Genomic DNA, 17,492 nt, shown 5'->3' with positions numbered 1-17,492 from the left:
AATATTTACAGCCAGATTAAATACTCTGTGCAGGATCTTACACATTCACAGGAATGAACTCACTTCCAGCCTGTCTTCATATGTGAGCCAGCCGGCGTTGGTCACTGACCCGTTATGCTGATGAACGAGAATGTAAGCAGTGATAGAGAACAAGTCAGTCCCTATGAAACTGCAGAGAGCGCTTGTCATTCTTTGAATTCTGCACACGAGCCACCATGCGAGCATTTCTGTGTGTCTGAACTTTTTTCCCCCCTCCTGTTCTTCCAGAGAGGATCCTCTCTAAGACTTTCTCTTCAAGGTACACCCTGACTGAAAAAAGGGAAACTGAGCCCCATTAAAGTGCAGGCGGGTCCCCAACATCCAACAGACAATCTTGAGAAAAGAAATAACAGAAAGGTAAAATACTCAAAATCTTCCTCTGTTGTCCTTAAAATGCGTCCTTCAACGCTAAAGTTACCATCTTTCCGCAGGTATTCCAGGCAGATGTACTCCTCTACCCGGAAATATATACACAAAAGATGGTGTGTGTTTCTCCTGAATGCCATATTATTTGAGTCATGTTTTGTATAAACTAATTACTGCTTAGGCGTGCATGATTCAGTCGCTTGATTAGAATGGCCTGACAAGGATGATGTCAGTAAATCCCTTGCTCTGCAAACAGACCAAAAAAGGTTTTGTGCTATCATCAGTAAGAAATTTGCCCTTTGCAGGACAGAGTGGCAGATTTTGTGTGTGTGTGTGTGTGTGTGTGTGTGTGTGTGTGTGTGTGTGTGTGTGTGTGTGTTAGTGTGTGTGTGTGTGTGTGTTAATGTAGCTACGTATGTGTGCATTTTTGTGATGTGTATCCCCAGAGTAGGGGAAATCGGGCAGAGATAAGGGCAGCCTGCTGGATGGGGGAGAAGAGGGCAGGCTAAGTGTTTTCCGCTGATGTGTGCATCAGTGAATGGAGATGAAGCATATATATTTAGGGAGGACATGTCAGAGTGGAGAGACAAGGTTCTTGGCACCTGCTGAAACACTCCACACAGCATCTCAACACAACAGGTGAGATCGCAGCCACGGTTTTTCATCAGAATTCTATATTTCACTTATTTCCTGTGTGAATGATGTTTGCAGCTTTGCCGAGGCTTATCTTTCCCTGTCCGTTTACTTTGCAGGTCTTAGCACAAACCGCCATGGAAGCCGCCATCTGCACCCTTGTCACCCAGTTCAAGGCGTATGCTGGGAAAGATGGATCCGCCAGCACCCTGAGCAAAGATGAATTCCAAAACCTGGTGACCTCTCAGCTGCCCAACTATGTCAAGGTACATCTCTGGAGTTGTTCTTAGACAATTTGCCCAATGATTTTCATTGACTCTGCATCCTGAACCCCTACAGACATTAAAGAAACTGGTGGTTTATTATGCAACATTAAGGCGTCTGAAGCCTCTTGAGATATCACTGTACTGTTATTCAAACATATTACTGTGGGTAATTGCTTTTAAACTGTGCTTCTATATACAAAATAATATACTAGGGATACAGATGATGCTTGATATTTTTTTTATTATTATTAATGTACCATTTTTTCCATTTATCAGTGAATAACTTTGCATATAAAATTGTGTCAACTTCCAGTCTCACATTAGCATCTCCAGCATAAGATGTTGCCTTACAAACGCTCAGTTTGTCTGGCTGCCAGTTAAATAGATTCAGTTTACAGCGATATGGAATAAAGAAAAGCAAGCAAATGCCATGTTTGAGCAGCTCTAACCACCAGTTGATAATAGTTTTACTTGATAATTGCTTAAATGATTAACTGGTTATCAATTTTTTCACCAGTTGATTTAGAATTTGTAAGTGTAATGTTGGATTGCACCTGGATGAAAGCGGAATGGAAATAATCCTATACGACACATACATCAGACATTCTATATTTATATGCACAATATCTTAATTGCACATTTCCGCAACATATATTCATTCAATACATGTTTTATAATGGGGATTGTAAGTTGTAGGGTTTGAGCTCTGCAAATACACAGATTAAATATGTGCTTTCGACAGATTTTATGATAAGGAAACTTTGTGTGGCTGTTAAATGAATCTTTATCTCAGCTGTAGTTATTACTACGCTCAACCATTAGGTGGCAGGACAGTCTTTCAGAGTAGCTGATGTTGCAGCTCAGAGGGATCTTGTATTGATCAGGCTCTCTTCTCTTGTGATTGCCCACAGAACTCCAGCGACGCTGGAGCGATTGACGCGCTCATGGGCTCACTGGATGAAAACAGCGACGGGGAGCTGACTTTCTCCGAATTCTGGCAGCTGATTGGAAAACTTGCGAGCAAACAGGGCGGCTTCAGTCAGTAGAGCGTGACTGTGTCCTGTGTCAGTTGTGGCTTAATTTAACCTGTCCGGCTGTAAACTCAGAGGCATTTGAATTCTTCTATCACTCCATCGATGCCACATGTGTAACTCTTTAGTCAACCATTCGTTGAATGCAGGGAACTCTGAATTAAAGGCTTCTATGTCCTGAACCCTAAGCCACCAACACTCAGTCTCCTGTCATTCATTCACCACATTATATGATGTCCAGCCACACACATTTGAGCAGGAGTATATTACAGCCTTGATTTAGGAGCCTGTAATCCTATATGCGTTACTGCTGCCACAACTACACCATGCAGACAATATCTTGTTCCATAGAGCTTCATAATGCCTGTACAAAGCTGCCTGTCCAAGCGTTTAGCAGCAGTGATGCAAAAGCGTAGCCTGGTCTTCATTGTCTGTCAGTGTGGCCTCAGCAAACTATGTAATGGGGATATGTGGACCAAATGCATCCCATTATGTTTGGGAGGACTTACTGATTTTGCAACATTTGGGGTTTTATAGTTAAATTGCATTTTGCTCATTTAGCTGGTAATTCTTGGTATGACGGCGTATTAATGCTGATGTCTAGACAGAGTTATGTGTACTGGCATGCTCCCCAGCTGTTTTATAGCCTATAGGCCTGCTTTAATTTTGTAAAAGAGAAAAGGTGCTTCCACCTGATTTTGAGAATGTGGATCTTTCAACAGATAAGTAAATGTGACCTTTGTATCGAAATTACACATGGTAAGGTGCCAGTGTGGGAGGAGTGATGATGGGCAAATGAGTCAGCAGCAACAAAGTGAGAGACTAAATGAACAGGGCACCCGTCTAGTGTGGGCTGTGAATACATGGTCTGTAGAGGGAAGGTCTCTTAGTTGGCAGTCAGGAGCTTTCCCAGAATGTGGAGGCTTGTATCTCACTTATCCATAAAAAGAAGCACCAGTAGTGAGATTTAAATAGGGGGGGTAGTTTAAAAAATAAAAGACTTGAAAGCCCCCTCAAGAATCTGGCCAGACAGCTTTACCTCTTGCACCATTTTGCCACCCACACTGGCTTTCCTGAAGTATTTTCAAGGAAGATTCCTTCTCTCTCAAATTTCCAAAGTGTCAGTTGGGAAAAGATCCCTGCCAACTTTAAGTTTTAACTGTGGTTTGTGGTTGCAAAATAGGATTTTCTTCATGTTTGTAACTTTTGGTGCAAAAACAGACGGGTATTTCGTATTTGTGGCCCTTAACACATCTGTTTGTTGTTCTAAGACATAAAAAAAGAGGCACCTCCTCTCTAAAAGGGATTGTAGGAGTCTGGGTGATAACTACACTTTAAATATCGAACTGTTATTTTTTTTTTCCGGTGTCTACATTTAATAAGGGAGATGCATTTGAAAGCGACTGAGACTTGTGCAGATGAAGTAATCCCATCCGCCCTGTCTCCTCGCCCCTGTGGCTCCAAGCCACAAACCTGGCTAGCAGGCGTGAAACTGTGCAAATCGCACTTGACGTGAAACAGCTGGCCCGTAAGCCACGGTAATTCGAATGAAAACCAAGTATAAGTGTTTTGATAAACCTTCACTCCCTTTTCCTGAGAGTTTTGAACCGCGCTCTTCCAAATTCCCAGTTCTCCCTCTGTCTCTTCCAGGTACACGCCCTTTGACTTGTCAAGGGGGAAAAGTTTTAAGGAAAGAAAAAAAAAAAAAAAAAAAAAACCTAAATCACGGAAGAGATTCTGCAGTCCTACTAGTTTGGCAAGTTCTCTGGGCTCAAAGCGGCGTTGAAAGGCGGAGAAGAGGGCAGAAACTCAAATTTGTGCACATTTCTACACTTCACTTGTCCCGCAGACGGTATACGGTGAGTTGACTGCGTCTTTCGGGATTATTTTAAGTTTCTCCGCCGTATAAGCATGGTATTTGCGCATGGTTTTTGCCACGTTTCGGTAGGCTACACTCTTCCAAGAGCCATCCCATGAAACTTGGCCGCGGTCTGACTGCAGGACGGTTTCAATGACTATAGTTCTCAGAAGTTTGGATTCTCACGTTGCACTTTTATAAAAGAGTGAATAACAGTCGTTGGTGGCTATTTTGCTTTTATTACCCCTTAACTTTTTCGGTGTTATTAGCTGTGTTTAATTGCCATATGCCCCCCCCCTCCTCCTCCTCCTCCTTTCTCTCGGAAAGACATTTGATATTTTGATGTAGATCAGTTTTCAAGTTCCCGATCAACTGCAAACAGTTTATCAAAAATTGAAGTGACTTTAGGTGAAAGATCATTGACCTTAAGTGTAGTATTTCGGGTCGTGCGTAAAATCCGTAATTTTGCGCAAAATTAACATTTTGCGCACAATATGCTTTGTATGGAGAGGCCCACACGACTGACAGCTTGGCTTGCTGGGTGGGTGGGTTTTTTGGGGGAGCTGTGTCGCTTATGACAGCTTCTTCCAGTGCAGGGTTTTCAATATTAAAAATTGCTTGCGGTGTCAGTGAGGACGGGTCCTGGCAAACCTGATGCGTGTTGATAGTGTTGCGCACGCGTCTCAACGTTCAGTCGACTGTATTTTCGAGCCTGGCCGACGACTTGGATGAAATACAGCCACTATACGTCTGTTCACCGCAATTTACAGCCACAGCCTAACTTGTTCCTCTGTTAATATTTCATGACGGACGAGCGGTAGTATTGTCATTACTCTGCGCACATACCGTATCACATTCGCCCATTTGGAAACGCAACACTCAATCTCCTTTGGGCTCTGGAGGGAAAGGGGAAACCTCTGGTTGTAGGCCTGTATATTTAATTATTTGCGCAGTTGTTTTTCGGCCTTTTAAGACAAATAACGGGGATCAGTTTGCCCCCTGAGTGGGACAAGACGAAGCTCTGACGTGGGACGGGTGATGCAAGTCTTGAATTCATTTGTCGAAATTAGGGCACATGTTGGGACGCTATCCAAGCAGGTAATACCACCTTAAGACAGCACACGGAGTGAATAAGGAATGTGAGAATGGACAGAAATGTCAATCTAAGAGTGGGAGAAATGTCTTTCCTGGGTATTTTTTTGATAGGACGCGATGAGAGCCATTGAGGCCCTTGTGTACTCAGGCTGCAGAGGGTGTGTCACCGGTGCAGGGAGAAGTCCCCTAAAGTTCCTACAAAACACGGACTGTGTCAAGCCTATTATATAACAAAAACTGAGAGACGACATGGTCCGTGGGTGGAAATTTTAAAGAAGATGCGCCAAATTAACTCCTTTTCTGAATCAGTGCTCATAACATTATTACTATCGGTCAATGGGAGCTGTATTGACAATCAGATGAGACGTGCTCACTCTGTTACGTGCAAACTTAGGGTTGTGGCTCAGAATGACTCAGACAGTCAGAGATCGGTTGGTCACCTTGCAAAATACGAAAGGGGTCGAGTAAAATTTTAGATTTTAGTGGCCCTGTGCCACAGTATCAGAGCTCACTGTGTCTCAGGGTATAATGAGACGAACAGGTACCTGCTCTTGGCCACACATGCTTGTGGTGTCTGCTGTAGAAAAACTGGAGGGTGCTTGAGTGTGACATACACTTCAGTAGTTGAGATATTAGTTTGCTGCTCACAAGCGAACACTCAGCTGATGTGAGCCAGACGCCATCCCGGTCGGAAGAAGTGAGTCAACAGTGTGTTTTCTCACCAGCGTAAACTGTTGTTTGCTCTGTAGCATTTGAACACTGAAGCTGACAGACGAGTACGGCCAGCTTCATCATATCCTCACACCGCTTTGGGGCAAACTAGCTCGGCGTTAGCCTGTAAATTCCTGTCTAAGTGATCTCCACAGACAGCAATGAATGGAATTCCTGCAAAGATGTGTCACCTACTGGCATGTTTTAGATTTTGAGCAGTGTCTGTAGATTATCTAAACATCTGTCGAGATACAAATTTATGATTGTTTCTCTACGTAGGTCAGGTAACGTCTAAGTAGACTTTTTTAATATTTGTGCATGTTTTGAACATATAGGAATTAGCTATTTATATGTAATCCATAGCAGGCCACAGTGGCAAATACGCTAGGGTGCGCGTGTGTTTGTGTACAACAGTGTGAAGGCAGTGGCTTGGCAAGAAGACAGGGCTGCAAACTGAAAACAAGGATGACACAGTGGCACTGAAAGAGGCAGGTACAGCTTGCGAGAGAGAGAGAGACAAAGAAAGAAAGAGAGAGAGCGAGAGGAGCAGACGGGGACTAGGTAATCCCTCAGGTAATCTGAAGCCCAGTCCCCTAGGTAGCTTCATGAGATCAGATGACCTATCAAAGATCAAAACTTCTATTGTGCATCAGTGCTTGTTTCTCAATCAGACTCCCTCTCACCCTCTCCACTTATCTCACGTCACCCTCCCTCCCTTATTGCAGCTCTAGGCTCAACACCTGAAATGAAAGGCCTCGTAGGGACGCGAGGAGAGCCTCGATTTCATTTTCCACTCGATGTTCCCGTCACTTGAATGTGTTTTGAATCAGACCGTCCTGCAACTTCCTCCCTTACACAGCACGTAACAGCAGTTTAATCGCTTCTGCCACGGTCTACTGTTTCTATCTATCTATCTATCGATCTATCTAACTCACACCAGTGTCTTTACTCTCCCTTTTCCCAGAGAGAGGAGTCATGGAGGCTGCCATTCAGACCATGGTGAAGGTCTTCCTGAAGTCGACCAAGGGAAAGGAGAGTCTAGGAAAGAAAGAATTCCAGAGCCTCGTCAAGAGTCAGCTCAGCAACATACTGTCGGTTAGGAAATCTTCATTGAACCTTTCTGAAATGTTAACCCAGTAATCTTGCCGTTGGCGCTGACAAGTCTTAACCTGCCCAGAGCAATGTGACCAAATGGTGGTGTAATATACAGTAGGTGAATGAGAAAAGTGATTCAATATGATAGAATGACATTCATCAGCGCTATAATGTAAAAAGAGCCACTGATAGATGGTCATTTACAAATAGTGTATGATGATCTCACCATAAACAGTCCAGGCAGAGTTACTGATCATCATGCTTGATTGTCTCAATGGCTGTGTGTGCATACTACCCAGGACACAGACAGCAAGGAGGCGGTCAACAACATGGGTCAAGGACTGGATGAAAACCAGGATGGCAAAGTTGGCTTTGAGGAGTACCTAAAGCTGGTCGGCTACCTGGCACTCTCGGTCAGCGAGCAGCGTTCCCTCGCCAAAGAGGAGCCTGCCCAAAATGCTGCATCCGGGCAAGTGGCGCAAAGCTCCCCTGACAAAGAAGAGGAGAAGACAGGGGCAAACCTAGAGGCAAAGGAGGAAGCAAAGCCAGGAGCAAATGAAGAGGCGAAGGCAGAAGCAAATGCAGAAGGAAAGGTAGAAGCAAATGCAGATGGAAAGGTAGAAGTAAAGGTAGAAGTAAAAGCAGAAGGAGAGACGCAGCCCGAGGCTGCGAAGGAGGAGCCCACAGCAGCAGCGGTGGCAGCAGCAGCAGAGGCAGTTACAGCAGAAGCGGCAGCGGCGGCAGTAGAAGTGGTGGTGAAAGAAGAGGAGAAGGTGGAGGAAACAGAAAAGGTGGAGGAAGCTGCAGAGAAGCTGGCGGCAGCTGTGGAGGAAGAAGTGGAGAAGAAGAAAGAGGAGGCGACCTCATAGGGAACAATCCATTGCTTCACAGAAAATCACACTACACACTTACATTAAACACTACACAAAACATAGCATTGACATTGACAAAGTAAGTTTGTAAGCCACTAAAGATGTTTTTTTAAATACAACTTTGAAATAGAAGATATGGGTAAAAGTTCAAACACTACAAACCCAGCTCTGAAGAAACCCCATTCTTTATATATGATAAATAATACATGTACATGACAGTAGAATTATTGCTTTGTACTGCTAGTTACCACTATGTTCATATGTACAGCATGTGCATCCCACTATCTAGCACATTTACCTCATCATGATAATATACCATGACTGCATGCGGACGTACACTATCATGTGCATGCCATATCCCTGTGAAAACTTTACTGCGAAGTATGATTCCCCTGCACACGAGACCAAGGTGTTACTACACGTTAACACACTGCTGCAGACAAGAGGTTCAGTTTAAATCTTGCCCTCTCCTTACTTTTGACTCTCTCTGGGTCTCTTCTTCCACAGTCGTGTCACGCTGCCCTACATTACTTACTGTTCAGTCCTCCGGGTGATATATCGCTAGTATACATCTCACTAGGTACTAATGGCTTAAAGGAACAGTTGGGCATTTCGGGAAATAAGCTTATTAGCTTTCTTGCCGAGAACACAGAGGAGACAGTCGACACCACTCCTACACTGTGTGTGTCCATTGAATATGAAGCTACAGCCAGCGGGTGGTTAGTTCAGCCTAGCATAAGGACTGGAAACAGAGGGATCTACCAGCTCATTTAAAGCTCACTGACTAAAATGTTATATCTAGGCAGTTTAATCTTGTTTATACTTCGGTTTTTTGCACTGAGTAAACAAGCAAGATATAACGTGTTAATTAGTGAGCTCAAAACCTGCTGGTAGGCAGACGTTGTTTCCGACAGACAGAGCCACGCTAGCCATTTCCCCCTGTTTTCATTCCTTATGCTAAGCTAAGCTAAATGGCTAATGAATACAGCTTCATATTTACCGGACAGATATGAAAGAGGTATCAATCTTCTCATCTAACTCTTGGCAAAAAAAGAAAATAAGTGTGATATAAATCCCAAAATCTCAAACTATTCCTGTAATGGTTGCATGAAAATCTGTCAATAACACTATATTGTTTTTTTTGTTTTTTTTACATTCTCATCTTTTAACTCGCCGTGCTATGGAGCAGATTTGGCATGACAATAAACAAATTGTTTTGCTGAAGCTTTGCATTCATCTTATCATAAATGTGTACTCAATGCCCCATCACACCCTCCTCCCTTTCTTTCAGTCTACTTTATGGGCTCTTTGTCTCTTGCTTTTTTTTGTCTTTAATTCCCAAAGAGGTTAACTTCATCTGGAGTCTATGGTATATTCTCCTCACTAGTAGTCAGCCATGGATTAGGAACTGGAAGATGAGGCGTGGCCCTTGGCTAAATAATTAAGGTTCAAGGATGGAACCCACACCAGGACCCTTAGGGTCAAAGGGGAGCCAAAAATAGCCCCATGGGAGAGAGCTGGTCACTGGAGGAGCCAGTCAGCAAAGGTCTTTATGCAACCTAATCCAACTGGATTACAACTGGTGGACAAGAACAAGATAACAAACACCAAGAAGTAAAGAAACCCACAACAGGTGTCAGCTGGTGGCAGTTTTTATCTAAAGCAATATACGATACAATAATTACATATGTTGTTATTTTGTTTTCCAAACCACGCTGTTACAATGGTCATATTCTACTTATTGATCCAAAAAGGTGCTGGAGTGTTGAGTATCTGGCGTAGCACTGGATTGGAGTGACCAAATCTTGACCTCTTTTTTTGAGGCTCTGTTTAAAATTGCTGATTGTTGCTTGTTGTTCCCCATTGGTTTTATCACCAGTTGTTCAGGCTTGCGTGTTTCTGTGTCGGTCACACCCTTGCACGGTTTAAAGACCCTGGATTCCTTGAGTCCCAGGCATTGGGGAACTACTGGATTAGGCATCTGATGGGTAACACACCCTGGGACTCAAACAATTACGTGAAAGTAATCCCGGGCGCCATTGATCCTGCCCATCAGACGAGGTGGTAGTGTCAGAGGGATCACTGTCAGAGGTTGTGCTTTTTTTAAGTAAAAAAGAATGCTGAGCCATCAATATGAATCTATGTGGTGTGATATTTTACAACTGACTAATAATAAGGTGTTGCATGCTATCAGAAACTTATTTGCTAAATATTACCATTGTATTGCCATTATTTTGGCCATTATTTAAGTTCTACATGGCCTCTTTATATTTAACTTTTTAACCGAATTCTTTCTTGTTTGGACCACTATGGAGATCACTTGAAATTTTAGTTCTTTGTCACATTACATGCAATTTGTTAATTAGAATTTAATGATTTGTAAATTGTCTCATCATCAATAATGTAGCCATTAGAAAGGGGCTCGTGTTTCAGGATTGCTATGTTATAGGTCTACCTGGCCAGCTGCGCAGTGCTTAAGGCACACATGTTTTGGGCACACTACCAAATCCGCACCTTATGCACTGTAACAGCACCAGGCACTTCAAACTGCTTGGCAGCAAAATGGGCAAGACAAACAAATCGAGTCATGTGGTCATCCTGCCTCGCTGCGACACTCCCATTGTAAATACTCTCATTTACAATCACCCTGCTCAGCCTTTACACTCATACAGTAGTACGCTATGTTTCCTGCATGATCTATTACTAACAAACGCATTTTGGGCTATTTAGACTACATCATTATTTTTTTTATTAAAACCTATATTCTTTTTATATGAAAAATTTTTCTAATCTAGGTACTTCCTGTGAATAATGGAAACATATCACTCTCTTGCACCATCTACAGCCCTTTTCCTGTTCAACATGTACGAAGGCCTCAAGCACTTGTATCTTTCATATATGTGTGTTTATATATATATATATGTATATATATACACACACACACACACACACACACACACACACATACATACATACACACTAATGGCAAGCTGCATACTTTATTTGCCATATTCCATAGGCCAAGTGTGTTTAAACACTGCAGTTTTTATCACTTTTATCCTCGTTCGGGTAATTCATTTAAAATGTGATCTTTTATTCTTTCTTTGCTCTTAACCGATCATCATAAGAGAAATTATCGTAAGAAGAAACTACACTACCAACAGATTCCTGGATTTAGAGTGAACAGGCTTGGGTTAAACATCATCTGGAAATTATTTTATCTCAGCTAATGCTTTCTTTTAATCTATTTGGAAAAGGACGGAGTGAGATGTACAGGGTTGAACTGTCTGCACTGGCAGTTTTGTTGCTGTCCCATAGTGTAAACCCCACCCAACCTTAACTCCATGTAGATTAAAAACATGCTGGAACCAGACACAGCAGATTTGCAGCGGGGAGTGTTTGCAGCCAGATTTTTATTGCCACACAATGAGTCTCATTCACTGAGACACAGTAGATGAAGATAAAAGCCTGTGTCAAGAACCCTCCCAGTGGTGTACATACAAGTATATAGATATGCTTTAAAGGCTCACTGGGTCAAAATGTTTGTGATTATGGGACCATTCCCAGGATACTGTGCAGGCTTTCATCACTGTACATTGATGTTCTCTGTTTATTTCCTGCCGAGTACTAGAGGGTGTTTTTGTTTAGCAGTTGGACTAATTTCAGTCTACTGTCAAGTCTACTAAAACTCCACTATGCTAGTATTTCAATTTCATATGAAATGCTGTATCATTTTTGTTTATTCTATGTAACGTGTAATGGCTAATATTGAATAAAACTGTGACAATAACATATTTTTATTTGTGGCCTCCTATGTGCTTGGCTACTTGCAGTCACCATATATGTGCATGTTTATGTGGGATGGAGAGGAAGGGAAAGAGAGCACCTGTAAAGAGAGAGAGAGAGAGGGAGGATAGAGAAACAGACACAGAGTGTATGTATGTAAGTGGGTGAAAGAGTGGGGGGGGGGGGCTGGCAGGTGATATTTAAGCCACTGGCAAACTCTCGCCCCATCCATCTCTGCCTTGGCGCTGTCCCCTGCATCTCTTCAAAGACAAAGGAGGCCCTCCATCAGCACTCAGGTAAGACAGACAGCTTGGTGGGTTTGCTTCACTGTACTTTCTCCTCTGTATCTGATGAAGGTTTCCTTACAAAGTAAAGTATTCAATCAACTGTGCAACTGCAGCAAATAGTGGTCAAATTAAACATTTTTAGAGAATTAAGACACTGAGAAGTGGGCGCTCATCACAAGACCTGGAAAAGAAAACTGGGATTAATTCGAAGACTTTTTGTCTCGAAAAGTTACAGTTTGCTTTCTGTTGATATGCGGGCTTTGAGAAGAGCATGACAGGAAATGTATACATCAGTGAAATATGGAAACAAGCGAAGCCAATAGGGATTTGTGGCAAAGTAGTGTTAAGAAATAACAATATAATGGGATTAATATAGAATAAACTATGTGACATGTATGAATGGCAAAAGTAAGAATGACATGGATATACCACACCACCACTGCATCAATATTTCCTGAACTATGAAATGGATTTCACCTTTTTCGTCCAAATTTGTAACATCACATCTCTCAACATGGATTTTGTTCCGTCATTAAGATTGCATAGTGCATATGCACTATTACCTTCCTCAATATTGTGTTACTGATAGCATTTTTGTCTCCAAGGTTCCCTATTGTATTGTGTCAGTCAGTGAGACAGATGACCCCTATAGATTTTCCAGTTAGCCAGCTTTGGTGTCCGCTCACCTCCCCTTTTGTCTCCACGGCCTACAACTCTGACCTCTCCGGTACAAAGCTCTGCAGCATCATGAGAGGCAATAACCGGTGACTCACATTAGCATCGCTGTCTCCTTTAGTAATAGCTGATTAGTTAATAAATCATGCAAAGGGAGATTGGTTGACAGATTGAATGTTTTCCTCAGTGTTTTGTGTGGTTCTGTAGGAAGTTCCCTAAACTTTAAATGTGACTGAGCGTGCATGGAAGTGAATGACTGCCCTCATCTGTACGCACACGTTAGTGTACATTATGGCACCTGAGGTTACTCGGCCCCTTAGTTTCTAAATGTCATTACCAGACGAGTTTTTTGTTTCTCTTCTGGTTTCCATTTTAAATGATAAGGCCGTTGCACGATCAATGGACAGAGAACATGTTTTACACTGATACAACATTTTGCTGATACCATGGTGTTAATTGTTACGTGCAATATCAATTTAACTTACAAGAGCTATAACCTGGGGATTATCAATACAACTCAACCGTTCTTTTAGGTGCCTTTTTTATGTGGCAAATGAGGTGATATGAATGTGCTTTTTTTTTTCTTTTTAAACACATTGAAATAAGAAGTATTCACACTCAGACTCTGCATCATTGACGGTGACTTATCTGTGTCTGTGTGTGCACAGTCTCTCCCAGAGTCCAGTACAAGAAGGTCCACGATGCCGGACACAATGTGTGTAAGATTGTTCGAAAAGCCTCTCCAAGCTATCCTCCACCTTTCTATCCAAACCTCTGAAATGTAAAACCCAGTGAGGTCACACACACACACACACACACACACACACACACACACACAAACACACACACACACAAACACACACACAAACACACACACAAACACACACACACAACACACACACAAACACACACACAAACACACACACACACACACACACACACACACACACACACACACACAGACAGGGACCAGACTACTTAAATTAGGGTCAGTAATAGCCTCTGCACTACATGCAGAGCGTTATTCGACCTGTTTTCTACAAATGGGTAAACCTTTCTGCTTTGGTTTCCTTCCATCCATGCATCTGCCTGTCCAACTATCAATTTGTCTTGGAGGTGGCTTCACCCTGACTGCTATGTGAAAGCACATGCAGCTGGGGCTGGAGCGGGCATTTTGTGGCAGAGTCTGACCTCTTGACCCGCTTCCTTTTTCTAGCATGTCCAAGGAGCCCAGTTCCAATCTGGAGAGTGCCATGCAGATGCTCATAAAGACGTTCCACAAATACTCGGGGAAGGAGGGCGACAAGTACACGCTGAGCAGGGGTGAACTGAAGGAGCTTCTACTAGAGGAGCTGGGGAGTTACTTAGGGGTAAGAGAAGAAGTGTGTGAAGAGGCAAATATGTGGTGTCACACTAACACACTAATGCAGTTTGAAAACATGCAACACACAAGTGAAGGTATGCACTCGCATACTCTGACACACAAGCTGGAACAAGCCTGTGCAGTGATGTATTCCCACACACACGCACATAACAGAGAACACATTCTTAACTCTCCCTCTCTCTCTGTTCCCCACTGACAGAGCTCCAAAGATAATGAAGCAGTTGAGAAGGTGATGAACGACTTGGACGCCAACAATGACGGGGAGGTGGACTTCACTGAGTTCATCATTCTGATGGGCGCCCTCACGGTTGCCTGCAATGACTTCTTCCTGGAGTACAAAACAGACGACAAACCCAAAGACGGAAGCAAAGGCGAGTCGGTGGAGAAGAAAGATTGAATCAGTGCAAGAGAGAGACGAGTGGGGGAAGTGGGAGGGAGAGGTGGAAAGGGGGAGAAGAGGAGGAGTAGGGAAAAGAATTGTAAATCAGGAAAGATAGAGGAGAGAGTTGCAATGGATTTTTGTCATATGCAATTTGTAAACACTACATTTTCACTTAAGGGAGGTGGCCCAGCAGATAGTTTGTGAGTTCACAGAAAATGGAGCATTCAGCAGCAGTAGTGTCTTCCCTCTGCAACTCGTTTTTCCATACCGCAGCATATCCAGAGGTTGCTGCTCTGCTCTCAAAGCAGGGAGTGACTTTACATACAGAACGGGGTATATTCCAACTTCTTCCAACTCAAACTCAGCAGTTCTGACAGTTTTTTGTATGTTCTGAATAAGGCGCTGGGGAGAGAGGAAGTTAAATTTTTGCAGAACGCACACCGGGATGTTTAAGCATTTCTTGCACAGGAATAATTTGTGAACATGTATTAAGTGACAGATTATCATATTATTGTATGTACTCAGTGTTGAACAATAGAATATGATTTATCATCTTTCTTGAGCCTATTTTGTAATCTTTTTTGGTAATAACCAATGCATTCTTCACAATATTAAACATGGCATTTAACCAGCTATTAATTGTGGTTCGCTTGGTTTCACATACTTTAAAATCCTTCATGCTGCACAAGTATTCCCCGACATGTCAGACATGAGTTGCTGCCCCTGGAAATCAAGTTGAATGGTGCAGAGAGAAACAATGTCAGCAAACAGAGAGTGTGCGCTGGTGTGTGAGCGTCCATGTTTGTATGTGTGTGTGTGTGTGTGTGTGTGTGTGTGTGTGTATTGGGGATTCCCACAGAGTAAACTGCTCTAGCTCATACATCCTGCCAACAATATCCTGCAAGTCTTGCTCCACTAGATATAAGCTGACCCAGATGTTTGACTTGGATCTGCATGGAAAACTTCTTCAAAAGAGGGCGACAGAGGGAGAAGAGATAGGAAGAAAGAAAGAAAGACAGAGAAGTAAGGGTGAGCGGGAAGATAAAGACAGTGTTTGTGTCTATAAGTGTGTGTAAGTGTGTGTTGGTGATTGAAGGAAGGACAGCAAGGGCAGGGAGTGAGTCCAATTTATGGAGTACATCAGTCAAGTATGCAACTTGGAAAGCAGTGGTATAATCACAGAGGAATGTTCAAGTTGCTGTGACTCTTAGCACACTTACTGTCCCTCAGTGTCTGCCTCACACACACACACACACACACACACACACACACACACACACACACACACACACACACACACAAATCAGTAAATCAACACGTCTTCTTCCTCCTCATTGGCTTTTAGAGCTGCTCGTCACTTTTAAAATATGACAGAGGAAGAAATGCTGAGCAGTTGAATAGCGGATCCTCTCCTTTCAACTAGATGGATATCTTCACGTCTGGGTGTAATTGTGCTTGAACGCTGATGAGCTTAACCGCCTCCTCATCTTACCTTCGGCAACAATAAGAAGCTAATTCCAGGATAGTCAGTGTTTATGGGCGGGGTTAGCCCTATCTGCTTTCATTCCTTCAGGCCGCTGTGTTCTCTAAAGGCGTCCTCTGATTGGTTGGTTTGAATATTTGAGCTCAACGCGCATGGCCTGCAGATAGGTAAACAATTCAAAACAAAACCATGTTCATGACTGTTAACCCTGTTGCAACCTGAGGGGAAACAGACAACCTGTTACGAGTGTTGACAGCCTCGGTTACCTGCTTACTCATTCCAAGAGACCAATAAATCAACTGCTTTCATGTAGGGACATAAGAGGGCGGAAAAAATAATGTAACCAGAAGTCAAATCCTCTGCTCCCTAGCTGCAGGTGCATTGGTGAAAAAAGGAGTGTTATTTCATATGTTAAGAGGAAAAGCTTCAGTGTGCAGTATACCTACAGTGGAATACATTACTCAAGTAAAAGTACCAAGACAACAATACAAGAAAAAATCCTGCATTCAATCTACTACTTAACACAGAACTATTATCAGCAAAATATATTTTAAGTAGCAAAAGTACTTGTCCTGCCGAAAAACTGCCCCGGTGAATGATATATTATTATAAATTACAATTGCAGATTGTTAATACTCGTGCATCAATGCACAAGTACTGTTTTAATTTTTGTAGCTGGTCAAGGTGGAGCTAAATTCAACCATGGTTCCCAACCTAGGGGCTGGGGCCCTCCAAAATGTCACAGACTAAATCTGACAGGTCATGAGATAATCAATGGGATAGGAAAGAAGAAAAAACAAATTTACATTAATTTCTAGGGCTTTTCTCCGATCTTGGCTTTTTTCACAGTCATCTGAAATGGGACCACTTCACACTGCTTTTTGTGAGAGGTCACAGGCCCAAAAATGTTTGGAACCACTGGTTTAATCCTTAACAACGCATTGTGCTTTATAAGCGTATCGTACTTAACCAGTACGAAAATTAACTAGTAACTGCAGTTGTCAAATAAATATAAATACAATAAATATTTAATTGAATATAAATATGTAATATAAATATGTACAATACCTACAATTTGTACTTAAGTACAGTAGGGTAAACACTAGGGTAAATGTACTTAGTTACATTCCACCACAATACGCCTATAGGAGGATTACAAATAGTGCTAACTGGCTTGTAATTTAAAAAAAGCAACAATGTTTGGACTGGTGAGTAAAACTATGTGAAGAGTCAAGTGTTATTTATGAATATTTTAGACTATAAATTTAATTTGGAATCAGATTTAGTGTCAATTAAATGCATGTGATTCTGTATTTAGTAAAAGAGAGAAGGATGATGTTTGTTCATAACTGAGGTGTATCAGTTGTGAACCAAAGTGAGACAGACATCCTCCATGAGTTATGCTCCGGAGCTGTTACTTAAGACACACAATGGCTTGAGGACGTCCTGCAAACTGTATCTACACGCCTGACCTCACCAGGTGAGCCAATTCAAACTAAAAGGCAGGAGTCTCTGCTGACGGATCACGC

At 42.5% G+C, this 17,492-nt stretch overlaps 3 protein-coding genes across 4 annotated transcripts; all 3 read left to right on the top strand.

Moving 5' to 3' along the window:
• The first annotated feature begins 976 nt into the window (after positions 1-976).
• On the top strand, positions 977-2,531 carry s100a11 (S100 calcium binding protein A11). Its single transcript, XM_040122275.1, has 3 exons — positions 977-1,044; positions 1,158-1,304; positions 2,216-2,531. The coding sequence occupies exons 2-3, from the start codon at positions 1,176-1,178 to the stop codon at positions 2,348-2,350; spliced, it is 264 nt and encodes an 87-aa protein (XP_039978209.1). The 5' UTR covers positions 977-1,044; positions 1,158-1,175; the 3' UTR covers positions 2,351-2,531.
• A 1,411-nt stretch (positions 2,532-3,942) lies between these two features.
• Positions 3,943-11,753, top strand: s100u (S100 calcium binding protein U). 2 transcript variants are annotated; one of them, XM_040122378.1, is made up of 3 exons: positions 3,943-4,194; positions 6,964-7,094; positions 7,394-11,753. In XM_040122378.1, exons 2-3 carry the CDS (start codon positions 6,975-6,977, stop codon positions 7,961-7,963), a joined length of 690 nt encoding a protein of 229 aa, XP_039978312.1. In that variant the 5' UTR covers positions 3,943-4,194; positions 6,964-6,974; the 3' UTR covers positions 7,964-11,753. The 2 variants fall into 2 exon arrangements, with proteins under 2 accessions (XP_039978312.1, XP_039978313.1); XM_040122379.1 differs by lacking the exon at positions 3,943-4,194 and adding an exon at positions 5,218-5,291.
• A 252-nt stretch (positions 11,754-12,005) lies between these two features.
• s100s (S100 calcium binding protein S) lies at positions 12,006-14,506 on the top strand. Its single transcript, XM_040121910.1, has 4 exons — positions 12,006-12,048; positions 13,383-13,429; positions 13,931-14,084; positions 14,298-14,506. Exons 2-4 carry the CDS (start codon positions 13,416-13,418, stop codon positions 14,493-14,495), a joined length of 366 nt encoding a protein of 121 aa, XP_039977844.1. The 5' UTR covers positions 12,006-12,048; positions 13,383-13,415; the 3' UTR covers positions 14,496-14,506.
• Positions 14,507-17,492: the final 2,986 nt, after the last annotated feature.

This window comes from Xiphias gladius, chromosome 24, assembly GCF_016859285.1.
Source record: "Xiphias gladius isolate SHS-SW01 ecotype Sanya breed wild chromosome 24, ASM1685928v1, whole genome shotgun sequence".
Lineage (NCBI taxonomy): Eukaryota > Metazoa > Chordata > Actinopteri > Istiophoriformes > Xiphiidae > Xiphias > Xiphias gladius.
The sequence above is the reverse complement of the archived record's forward strand: the minus strand, read 5'-3'. Positions and strand labels throughout refer to the sequence as shown.